At 46.8% G+C, this 13,000-nt stretch overlaps 1 protein-coding gene across 10 annotated transcripts in view; it reads right to left on the bottom strand.

Annotated features, from left to right (window-relative positions):
• The window catches only part of PC (pyruvate carboxylase), a 265,178-nt gene that overhangs the window by 187,888 nt on the left and 64,290 nt on the right, over positions 1-13,000 (bottom strand). For 9 of the 10 annotated variants that reach the window (XM_080984200.1, XM_080984194.1, XM_080984196.1 and 6 more), the window contains 3 exons: positions 6,807-6,942; positions 4,161-4,345; positions 506-671 (listed from right to left, as the gene is read on the bottom strand). In XM_080984200.1, the coding sequence (XP_080840326.1) occupies positions 506-671; positions 4,161-4,345; positions 6,807-6,942 (487 nt within the window). Of the gene's footprint in view, positions 1-505; positions 672-4,160; positions 4,346-6,806; positions 6,943-12,643; positions 12,665-13,000 lie in introns of those variants that run through there. The other variant, XM_080984195.1, reaches the window with a different exon arrangement.

The following is a 13,000-nucleotide window of genomic DNA, read 5'->3' on the forward strand; positions in this document are numbered from 1 at the left end:
CCTCTGCCCCCCCCCCCGCAGGTCACATCTTTTGGGCAATTCCAGGTTTAAAGCAGGGCCTAAAAGCCAGGGATGTGCAAGTGCAATGGTTGTGCACCAGGGCCAGTAGCCTGGGAAGCATGGGGAATATCCTATCTCTAAAAAAGAGGCAGGGACCACATTGCTTGCCTTGTGAAGCTTTGACGAAAGGCAGGATAAAAATAGAATTAAAAGTTTCTGCGCTTCGTGGTGGCATCTCTGTAACACTCCCCAAATTTGCAATGGCTCTCCATACCCGCTCGCTTTTTCAGAAGCCTCCAGTTTCACGAAAGACCTGCTGCATTAGGAGGCAGGGAAGAGGGGCAGAGGACACAAAGAACTGGAGCGGAGGGAACAGACCTAGCTCACAGACTGCTAGTGTTAGATGACTTTCGTCTGCTTTGATCCTGCCTTCTTATTGGATAAGGAACTCTGTGCAAGTTGGGAGTCAGGCACGCCCTCGCTTGTCAGTCAACGTAACCCTTACCTGCGGAGATGGCGATGGCGCGGGCCTCTACCTTGTCGCCCATCTTCTGCACCACTTCAGGAGAGGGCCCAATGAAACGCACGCCAGCCTCAATGCAGGCCTGGGCGAAGTCAGATCGCTCAGAGAGGAAGCCGTAGCCAGGGTGGACGGCATCCACTTCGTTCTCCTGCAGAAACGCAGAGTTTGAAATTAAGCAGGGCTGTTGTGGGGATTATATAAGGAGGGGGGAAACTATATATGTTGCCTTGAGCTCCTTAGAGAAAGAAGGTGGGATATAAATGCAGCAAATAAAATCATCCTAGCTAGTAGCCATTGACAGCCCTCTCCTCCATGTATTTGTCTAATCCTCTTTCAGAGCCATCCATGGTGGTGGCCATCACTGCCTCCTGTGGGAGGGAAATCAATAGTTTATATATGCACTGCATGCAAAAGGACTTTCATTTCCCTCTCTCTGGGGTTTTCTGACATTCAACTTCGACTTGCCCTTCTCTGATTCAGGGGGTGGGGAATCTGTGACTGTGACTCCCATCATCCCTGACCATTAACTGTGCTGGTTGGTGCTGATGGAAGTTGAAGTCCATCAGCATCTGGAATGCACTCTCGCCCTCTCAATTCCTCTCTCTGCAAATTAGGAAGAATGCCATGGACCTATCTTGCTGGTGGCTTCATAGACAGACAAAAGCTGGTGCTGCGGTGATGGCTGTTTCACATTGTGATTTTTATGGAACACTGCTGAAAACTTCTAATGTCAAGTTGCCTTGTGACAGCTGATCATAGAAAGAAAGTGCATTAAGATGAGTGTTTGGATGCTTTATATATAGCTGCCATTATTATTACAAATTATTTGATCTCTTGATTGTGCTTCATTTTCACAACTTAGCTCAGCAAATTTGACTCTGACGACCATTAATTCGGGGGCACTGCAATGCTGGTTTTCAATTACGTTTCAATTTCATAATGCTTGCTAGCACAAAACCTCTCTGTCTCTCTGTCTCTGTCTCTGTCTCTGTCTCTGTCTCTCTCTCTCTCTCTCTCTCTCTCTCTCTCTCAGTGCTCGCATTAAGGACACAAAAAGAGCCTGCTGGTTCAGGCAACGCATCCATTTCAGCATCTTGTCCTCATAGGCGGGTCAACCACATGCCCACTGGGAAGTCAGCAAGCAGGACCTAAGTACGAGGGGACTCTCCCGTCTTGTAGCTTCTAGCAACTGGTATTCAGAAGCATTAATGCTTGCAGCTGTGAAGGGCAAAGCATAACCATTGTGGCTTGTAGTCACCCACAGACCTCTTCTCTATGAATTTGTCTAATCCTCTTTTAAAGCCAGGCAGTTTGGTGGCCATCACTGCCTCTTGTGGGAGGGAGTTCCCTCATTGTAGTACTTTCTTTTATCTCTCCTGAATCTTCTGACATTCAGCTTCATTGGATGTCCACAAGTTATGAGATAAGAAGAAAAACTTTTCTCTATCAATTTTCTCCTTGCCATGCATAATTGTATAAGCTTCTATCAGGTCACCTCTTTCTCGCTTTTTCTCTAAACTAAAAAGTCCCAAGCACTGCAAATTTTCCTCAGTGTAACTCTATCCCCTCAATAATAATAATAATTTATTATTTATACCCTGCCCATCTGACTGGGTTTCCCCAGCCACTCTGGACAGCTCCCAAACAGAATATTAAAAACACAATAAAACATCAAACATTAAAAACTTCCCTAAACAGGGTTGCCTTCCGATGTCTTCTAAAAGTCAGAGAGTTGTTTCCTTGATATCTGATGGGAGGGCATTCCACAGGGTGGGCACCACTACTGAGAAGTCCCTCTGCCTGGTTCCCTGTAACCTCACTTCGCTCAGTGAGGGAACCTCCAGAAGGCCCTCATAGCTGGATAGCAGCATCCGGGCTGAACGATGGGGGTGGAGGCGCTCCTTCAGGTATACTGGGCTGAGGCCATTTCGAGCCTTGATCATTCTGGCTGCTCTTTCCTGAATTGTTTCCAACTCAACAATATTCCTTTTGAGGTAAGGTGACCACAACTGCACACATTATTCCAAAAGGCTAGTAGCAATTCATAGCCTTCTCCTCCATGAATCTGTCCATTCCTATTTTTAAGTCATCCAAGTTGGTAACTATCACTGCCTACTGCAGACATGAGTTCCACAGTTTAATAACTATGTGCTGTGTGAAGAAGGACTTTCTCTAATAATAATAACAATAATAATAATAATAAAATTTTATTTCTATCCTGCCCTTCCTGGCCAAAGCCGGGCTCAGAGCGGCTAGCAACAAGTAAAAATAGCACAGTGTACATAAAATTTATTAATTAATATTAATATTAATTAAAATATATTCTAAAATCAATTCAGAATCAAACTAATGGCAACCATTGGGCTAGAGTTCTATGAGGAATACAGAAAGGGGGTGGGTCAGACTGTGCCTTGGCCAAAGGCCTGGCGGAACAGCTCCATCTTGCAGGCCCTAAGGAAAGATGTCAAGTCCCGCAGGGCCCTAGTCTCTTGGGACAGAGCGTTCCACCAGATCGGGGCCATGGCCGAAAAAGCCCTGGCTCTAGTTGAGGCCAGCCTAACCTCCCTGTGGCCCAGGATCTCCAATATGTTTTTATTTGAAGACCATAAGGTCTTCCGTGGGACATACCAGAAGCGGTGGTCCTGTAGGTACGAGGGTCCTAGGCCGTAAAGGGCTTTAAAGGTTAAAACCAGCACCTTAAACCTGATCCTGTACTCCATCGGGAGCCAGTGCAGCTGGTATAGCACCAGGTGAATGTGATCCCATGGCGAGGACCCTATAAAGTGTCTCGCCGCAGCATTCTGCACCCTCTGGAGTTTCTGGGTCAGTCTCAAGGGCAGCCCCACGTAGAGTGAGTTACAATAATCAAGCCTGGAGGTGACCGTCGCGTGGATCACAGTGGCTAGGTCAGAGCAAGAGAGGTAAGGAGCCAACTGCTTATCTGTACTGAACCTTTCAGCACTCAGCTTCTCCCACATGGGCACAATGGAAGACTTAACCTACACCGAGGCGGAGGGACCCACCACTCACAACCACCCCAAACTCTCCCGCTGCCTATCAAATAAAGTGCCTACAGGTCCTGCAACTGTTTCAGCATCAACGAGGCTGCGCTGCAGCTGCACTGCTAATGGCAAACCCTGTGGATTCCAGGCCTCCTCCAACATTCGCTCCTTGTTAGTGGAGCATTTCCTTTGCCAGCTTTAACTGTGCACATGAAAAGCGAGAGGACAAAGGCAGGTTGTCACTTTGGCAGCTAAATCCAGAACTTCTCTTCCAACTGGGGAAACCTCAAAGTGAGTTAATAAAGCACTTGTGAATGAGAGCCAAGGAAGGTGGCTCTTCCTAAGAATTTACGCAACCTCCCCCCCCCTTCCTTGGCACTGTCAATCATGGGGACTGGGGAGGGGGAACTTCGGAGTCATGTTTTCTTGTTAGCTAGAGCAGAGTATAGGTCCATGTGCCAAAGAGATGAAGGTCTGGGGAAGAGGCAGCAGCTGAGAACGGGGGGGGGGGGGGGAATGCTTGTTTAAGCAGGTGAGAACACACAGAGACCACCAGCTTCCTTTATAGGTTTAGCCCTCCTGGCCTCCCCATAGCTCATTCCACTCACGGCAGTGAGAGCCAGTGTCCTTCTTACCTTGGCAACTTGAATGATGTCCGGAATGTGCAGGTAGGCCTGGACAGGGGGGAGCCCCCGGCCAATGAGGTAAGCTTCATCCGCTTTCTGTCGGTGCATCTGCCCTGTGTCCTGCTCCGAATACACAGCCACCGTCCGGATGCCTAGCTCAGTGCATGCTCGGAACACCCGGATCGCAATCTCCCCTGGAAAACACAAACGTTGAGTGCCCATGAAAATAGGGAGAGGGGGGGCTGCAATGTGGAAGCAGCTACACCATTTGATCAACTCAGCACATACCTCAATTGATCGATCAATCAGGCGATTTTATTATTAAGTTAATTTTAGCAGCCAGGAGAACTGCAGGTATCAAGTATCAGCCTTTATTATTATTATTATTATTATTATTATTATTATATTTATTTATTTATGCAGCAGCAAAAAAGGCTAATGCTATTCTATCAATGGAAGTCTAGTGTCCAGGATCCAGAGAATTAATAGTGCTGCCTTGATCAGACCCCACCGTTTAAGCGGGATATTGACAAGCTGGAACGTGTACAGAGGAGGGTGAGCAAGATGATCAAGGGTCTGGAAATCAAGCCTTATGAGAAACAGTTAAGGGTGTTGGTTATCCTTGGCCTGGAGTACAGGTGATAGGATAGTCGCCTCCAAACACCAAAAGGGCTGCCACGTAGAAGATGGAGCAAGCTTTTTTTCTGTAGCCCCAGAGGGAAGAGAGATTCAGACTAGACCTTTGAAAGAAATTTCTGATGGTAAGAGCTGTTTTGACAGTGGAATGGACTCCCTCGGAAAATGGTAGACTTTCATTCATTGGAGGGTTTTATAAAGGGGTTAGATGCGGAAAAATGGGATGGTTATAGAAGATATGTTCAAAAATACAATAATAGTTTTGACTCCGTGCTAGCATTCGAGTGACAAAGGAAGTAAAAGGAGGTGGATAACAATTAAGGATTTATTATATTTTCTGAATGTATTGGAAAATTTATATAGAAAGGTTATTGTTTTGTGTGCATTCAATTGTAAGAAAAAACATATGCGAAGGGACTTGACAGGAAGTCAAAATTGAAGAAAAGATTCTGTAAGATAAAAGGGGGGGAAATATTTATTTTCATTATTATCATTATTATTTTTGTGTGTGTGTTTTGTATGGAAAGTTTGGGAGGAAATAAGATGGTAAATAACAAATAACGTACAAAATATTGACGTATGTAATTTTTATTTCTCAATTATATTTTGTGGTAGTATGGTTGTAATGTTTTTTTGTTACATAAAATCATTTAATAAAAATTATTTTAAAAATATATATATAAAGGGGTTAGATGACCATCTGTCAGGGATTCTCTAGTTTCAAGTACCAGGGGGTTGGACTAGATGACCCCTTGTGTCCCTTGTCTACAATTATATTATTGCTGTTGTTGCTATTATTTAAAGCATTTATATCCCACCTTTCTCTGAAGCAGGGATTTGAGGCAGCTTACAACATTTAAAACAACATAATAAAACACAAAATAATAAAAACAAACTTAAAAACAATAATTAAGATAAGCCAAAACACCTTTAGAGCCAGTAATTAAAATATAGTTTGCCCTGATGACAACCTAGTAATTAGCATTGCCTGCACCTTAATTTTTGAATGTCCTGAAGGAGATGTACCCTTTTTCTCTCACACACAATGAAATGCCTCTTCCAGGATTTTTTAATGTATTATTTATTATCTCTATAATTCATATACTGCCCTGACGTCAGGGTTTAATCAGTGTTCAAGGCTGGCATCAGTTTGCAGGGTTTGGTGCATAACCCTGGGAACATACAAGAACCAGCATTCCTGTCATGGCCCTAGGGATGTGGCTGGGGATTTGGAGGGAGGGAGGGCCAGCCTCACTCATATCAAGCCAACCAGAAGCACATCTGTAAGAGGAACCATTGTGCTGAGAGCCAGTGTGGTGTAGTGGTTAAGAGCGGTAGACTCGTAATCTGGTGAACCGGGTTCGATTCCCCGCTCCTCCACATGCAGCTACTGGGTGACCTTGGGCTAGTCACACTTCTCTGAAGTCTCCCAGCCTCACTCTCCTCACAGAGTGTTTGTTGTGGGGGAGGAAGGGAAAGGAGAATGTTAGCCGCTTTGAGACTCCTTCAGGTAGTGATAAAGCGGGATATCAAATCCAAACTCCTCTTCTTCTTCTTCTCTGTAACCTGAGGATGCTGTACTGACCTAATAGAACCACAACCTCTTCACGGTCAGTGAGTGCTGAAGCAGGTTGCCCCCCACTTTAAACAGAAGAGGCTCCTCCCACAGAAGGAACAGCTAGCAACGAGCTAGTGCTGCAGCTCAGTCTGAAGATGACTGCTACTGAAACAGCACTGGAGCTCCACTCTTATGGAGTCTCCAGCCTTGGCTGTGCACAGAGGTGGCCATGGTGCCACTGGGTCTGGCCTCTGTGCTGCTGATGTCTCTGATCTGGAATGACAAAGGGGCCAAGGAACTAGACAGAGACTTCTAGGCAAATGTTATGGCTCCTTTGGGGGATAGGTGCCTTCTGGACATCAAAAGGGGGAGGGTAGCACAGATCCTGATGGGGAATGAGAATGGCTTAGCACAGAAGTCATGGTCCCCAACAGCTTCCGCCCACCAAAGCCCCAACTCACCTCTGTTGGCCACCATCACCTTCTTAATGGGCTTGTATTCCACGCGCTGGGTGCTGTGGAAAGCAGCAGGGCATAGCGAGAGCCGCTTGAGGGCCAAGAAGGCCACCCCTCCCTTGGCAAAACGCAGCTGCAACATCTGCGGACAAAAAAGGATGGATCAGCAGGCTTAACTTTAAGGCATTCTCACGACCACTGATGTGCACAGGACAGGACACTGACCCTTCAAGTAGGACCACATAGCACAAATTTGACACAGACCCACACAGAGCTTGTGGCATCAATGGCAGCAGCCCCCGGACTCAAAGAGGGACCTGCCCATCAAGCCCCCCCCCCCCCCCCGCAACTAGCAATAGTCAAAACTGCCTTATTCCTTCCAGGAAAGTTAAACAATGCAATAGTTCTCCAGGTGGCAGTTAAAGGCAGAAAGAAGCTGGTAATGCACTCCAGTACACTTGAGCGCTGTTCACTGCACTCTAAATCACTTCCAAACATGCAGAGATCTCAGGTTGATGGGATAAAGAGTTAAAATGGCACTCGGAGGGGCCTTCACGGCAACGTGGAGTCAAGATGGGCTTTAAGTGGCGCAAGCATCCAGTGATCTTTTCCTTAACCTCAACGAGGGAAATGGATAGTTGACACTTTTTTACCGTCTTGAACATACAAAGCCACTTCTCCCATAAATAGCTTTCTCACAGTTATTTGGATGCCTTTAAAAGGGGGCTATACATATTCATGGAGGGCAAAGCTACTTGTGTTATGATGTCAATGTACCTCTGAAGGGCTGTCACATGGGAGATGGATGTGTTTTCTGTGGCTCCAGAGGGAAGCACCCGAACCAATGGATTCAAATGACAAGAGAGGAGATGCCGACTGAACATTAGAAAGAACTTTCTGAGAGTAAGAGCTTTTGGACAGTGGAATAGACCCCCTCAGAAGGTGGCAGGTTCTCCTTCATTGGAGGTTTTTAGGCAGCAGTTCCATGGTCACCTCTCATAGAATCTTTAGCGAAGCACTAAGAAAGATACTAATGCAATAAAATTTATAACTCAGTTTATAGAGCATGAGACTCTTAATCTCAGGGTTGCGGGTTCGAGCCGTATGTTGGGCAAAAGATTTCTGCATTGCAGGGGGTTGGACTAGATGACCCTTGTGATCTCTTCCAAATCTACGATTCCAATTCAAAATAGTAAAAATTGTGCATTGTTTCAAAATCCCAATTAAAACTATTCAGTTTAATTAATTCAATAAAACTGAACTCGAGCCTGTGACACCAGATACTGCATGAAAAATACTTTAAAGCATTCTTACTAATGAAAACGTAAGGGTGAAGAAAATTTATAGGATTAAGTATTTCTATATAAGTGCTCAACAAACATGCACAAACGTCAATCTATCACAAATGTAATGCAGCTAATTGATCAGAAAATCAATAGCTATTACCAATAATTGTGACAGCTCAGAATTGTAAATACAAACAAACATGACCAAAGGGAATAGCTTTGAAAGCAATGGGAGAAGCAGAATTTCAAATACAAAGGAAGCAAGGTGTTTCGCTCTAGCTCTCGCCTGGTCAATCATAAATAAGCGATTAACATGCTCAGAGGGCCCCCCCACCTCCAGTGCCCCCCTGCCACCCTCTTGCCTCTTATCCCACAGCCCACTTTGGGTACCACTGTTTCAGACCACCGCTCCCATCAGCCCCAGGCCTGATGGGAGTGGTGGTCCAAAGTATTCAGAGCGCAAGACCTTGGGGAAGGCTTCCTTCGATACCTGGAGTCAGCTCTCGCTGCAAACCCCCCCCCCCCCAAAAAAAACCCCAAGCTCAGCAGGCGGGCTCCCTTGTGACTCAGTTTTAGGATGATGATCCTCCTCCCTCCCTTTTCTCTTTTTTCTAAGAAGGCTAATAACTTTTTTAACGGCTCCCTCACTCCCCAAGACAGCCTGGGGGACTTTTTGTCTGTTGCCACGCAGTGTGCTATAGCAGCTAAACGGGGATATAGTAAAGACATCAGCAGTTTAACAGTAGATTTATTTTTATACCTCCGAAAATCAATAGCAGCTCCAGCACTCAAGACCCAAAATTAGCATGCAGGTGATGGCGGCCGTCCCTCCTGTCCCCAAAGTCCTTGGAAGGAAAACAGCCACTCAGGCTAGGTGGAGAAAAAGAACTTGGGGGGGGGGGTTTGCCTCTACGAGAGCAATGGTTTTATTGAGTCTATATTTATTTGACTTACAGTCGATCTACTTTAACCCAAAGGGTCATGGCATGTCATAGCAATCCATAACTCCAGTGCATGTTGTTCATTTCCTCAAGATACAGATCCTCCAGAAACTTGCCAGAGTTAATCCTAAAACAATGGGAAAGCAGGCAAGGGCTGGGAAAATGACAAGTGCCTGAAACTCCCATTGTTCTAGGTGCGTTTTGCGACAGGGAATTTCATTAGCGCGAGCAGTTTCTGAGATCTGGGCGCAGTATTGCGCCTGAGTTTTCAGATTAAAACTGCAGAGTGGAAGGAAAAGAGGAGCTTTTTCTGCCTCCCCATTTCCAGCTACTCTCTGAAGATTGGAGAAGAGACCCTCTTAAGAATATTTAGTGGGGGTGGGCAGGGGAAGGACTAGAGCATGTGAAAAATGAACATAATATTTTGGCTGCAGTTCATTCATTTTCAGCTTTGTATACTTATTATTTTAAAAAGCATGCCTAGACATTCCGTTGTTGCACCCATAACCTAGGCTTAAGCTCCTAGCTTTCATATCTCAGTTTCTAACACTGAACGTGACGTGTAAGGTTGGGGATGGGTGTAGGGCAGGATCACATCTAGGAACAGAAGAAGAACCTGGCTGCTGGATCAGGCCACACACTCATCTAGTCCAGCATCCTGTTCTCTCAGTGGTCAAACATGTATCTATAAGAAGCCTGCAAGCAGGACGAGAGTGCAAAAACACTCTCCCTTCTTGTGGCTTCCAGAAACCGGTATTCAGAAACATTTGCTGCATCTTGACAGTGGAGAAAGGGCACACCCACCATGGCTAATAGGCTTCTCCTCTGCCACGGACTGGTTGGGCACAGAGGAATGGTGGAAGGAACCAGCTGGGAATCCACCAAAAGAAGAGGGCTCAGAGCACGGGGAATGGTGGTGGGACAACGATGAGTGGGAAGAGGGAAAAGACCGGGAAGAGGAGGTGTCAAAAGCTGGAAAACTAACAGGGCTCAGTGAGCTGGGAGAGTCAATGGCAGAGAGAATCAGAGGCAGAAGCTGAAGCTGAAGCAGGAGAAGAGGGAGGCAGAGATGAGTCAGGCTGGTGAAGAGTCACAGGTGTCTTCCCCTGTGTGTCCCAGAACCAGAAGAGGCATTAAAAGGGTGGAGGAGCAGTTGGCTGCATGCAGACGCAGTCTCTGATGGCTGGGGAAAAGCCCTGGGGAGGAGGGGACTGGTTTTTATGGAGTAAGACCACAGAGAATGAGCTGCTCTGCTCATTAGGCCTGACACTCAACGAAGAGTTAACTCCAACTTTCAGCTGTGAATTACTGACTGGCACACTCCTGTGACAACCTTGATGAATTTGTCTAATCAATTTTAAAAGCCATCCTAGTTGGTGGACATTCTGTCTTCTGTGAGAGTGAGCGCCACAGTTTAATTCTGCACTGCCTTACCTGGAGATGCCCGGGATCAAACTTGTGACGTTCTGCATGCAAAACACGTGCTCTACCACTGAGCCATGGCACTAAGGGGTTTCAGCACATCTCATATGACTGAAGGGAGGGTTGAGGTTGGAAAAGAGCCTGTTGTAGGGGAGCAACCAAATCTTCCCCAAATCTGCCCAGAGCGACGGCCCTCTCAGCCCCCCCCCCCCAACTATGCCAGTGATTCAAATCTCCACTTAGCCATGACGTTCACTGTGACCTTGGGCCAGTCACAACCTCTCAGCCTCACCTACCTCACAGAGTTGTTGTAAGGATAGCAAAGAGGAAGAGAATCACGTGAAAACTAGGCAATAACCTGGAGATCCTCTAGGTGGGATATAAATCTAATCAATCAATCAATCAATCAATCAATCAATCAATCAAATAGTTCAATACTGTCAACAGTGGCTGCCATCAGCTCTCCAGGGTTTCAGGCAGGGGGTTCCTCTCCTGCCCAGCCTGGAGACACCAGGGATTGAATCTATGACCTTCAGCATGCAAGCAGATGCTCTGCCACTGAGCTAGTGGTCTGATCCAGCAGCCAGGCTTTTCCAATGCCAGGCAAACCTCAGATGCCAGAGGGGTGGCTGGATAAGATCCCACTTAGTCAGAAGGCCGGACTTGAGCTCCACTCCCCATGACTAGCAGGAGCAGAGTTGTGCAGAGAGGCTCAATTTGCATAATTTATGCATACTAAAACATTAAGGTTCCGCCGGCACATAATTTTTACAGCCCCCGCAGACACATAGCCCCCAACTACACACGGAGTGGGAGGAACAGGACGAACTCAGGGAGGGAAGGCAGCCAGCGTGCAAATCTAACTGAGCTCCACGGGCACGCTTGTTTGCGGTGATTCATTGGAACCGCAGTTTTCGGGATTTCCAAACTACCTGGAAGCCAAGGCGTTTAAACAAAAGCAAATGCAAGCCTCTCTGCACCCTCCTTCCTGATGCCACACCGCAAGCAGCGTGTCTAATGTGCCATTTGGAGACCGAGGGACCCATCTCCTCGCAGTCAAAGCGATGGCGGCACGTCCTGCTCGGCTCTTAACATATCCGTCTGCCGTCCCCTAAACCCTCTCCTCTTATGCACGCGCAATTGAGCAGAACACAGCTTCCATTTAGAAATCCTCTTTCCTGCCTGTTGTCCTGCCCCTTGGTGACAGTGGTGGCTGTGGAGGGGACTTATCTGTACATGCCAATGAGCTGATTAGAAGCATGGCAGGGGAGTAGAGGGCGAGGGAAGCAGGCCCCTGGGCCAGCCCTGCCGCATATAACCCCACTGCTGGCTGGATGACTGTTTGCAGTACAGCCCACCACCCTCCAAATTAACCATCCAGGTCTGTTCTGATCTCTGCCAGTCACTCTCTGGCAAATTAGCACTAGGGCGCTTGCAGGTCCCAGCTGCCACGATGAGGAAAGCCACACCACCGCAAGGCTGCATAAAGGCTACCTGCCTGAGCGTGTCGCTTTAAGGGTCTGCGGCGGAGCTGAGCAGGTGCTCCGGCTTACATAGGTTGGGCTGCAGTCCCCGGACAGACGCTTCCAAATGACCAGCATTAGCAAACTGGCCATTCTGCTAAATCTGCTCCAAGCCAGGCTCTCCTGCTCACAAGGAGGGATGGGGAGGGCGAGGGGAAGCAAAAAATGTAGCATGCGCTCTGGTCTGCAGGATGGGGAGAAAGAGAAAGGTACAGCTAGTTAGCAGCCCAGGGTAATGCTATTCTGCAGGCAAATAAAGAAAGGATTGGAGGCAGGATTATTTCACAAAGAAAAAGAATCCAGACCTTTGTTTGTGCAGGAAACCAACTTAACTGCAGCAGAAAGTGGCTGCCGAGTGATGCCAATGATTTTACAACTTATAAAGTCGCTCTCTATGCTCTTGGCAGCTAGGAAGATAAGGACAAAGAATTTAGATAAGTTAGCCATTAATTGTAAAGAGGACTTGGAAATCTAATTCACACAATCCATATGTGACTCCCCTCTATTTTATCTGTCCATGTAAGAAAGGTTTCTGTTAGATTCGGTTGTGGTTTTGTTGTATATTTAGTTATGGATGATGTCAGGGCCACTGGCTAGCACAATGGAAGTTTGATTTGAAAAATAATTCTACACTATGAATTTTAAAAATGCGTATGTTTGAGCCGAGGGACCTTCTCCCAAATGCCTCCCTCAGGCAATATTCTGGGTGCCACGTCAAAGGACGGCAAAAGCAGTCACTTAAGAGCAGAGAGAGAAAGCAGCACTGCTTCACCTGCCCTCAGTGACATCAGCATGCAGTCATCAGACAGGCTGCGCTTTACTGTGACATCATCCCATGGGCAAAATGATTCCTGGTTGGCAGCAAACTTCATAGAATCATAGAATTGTAGAGTTGGAAGGATCATCTAGTCCAACCCCTTGCCATGCAGTAATCTTTTGCCCAAAGTGGGAACCCAAGACCCTGAGAAAGGCAGGCCCCCATTTATTTTGGGATGACTATCCTAATCGATCATGGCTGGGGAGAAGTT

This window comes from Podarcis pityusensis (assembly GCF_964106645.2).
Source record: "Podarcis pityusensis genome assembly, chromosome: 16".
Taxonomy (NCBI): Eukaryota; Metazoa; Chordata; class Lepidosauria; order Squamata; family Lacertidae; genus Podarcis; species Podarcis pityusensis.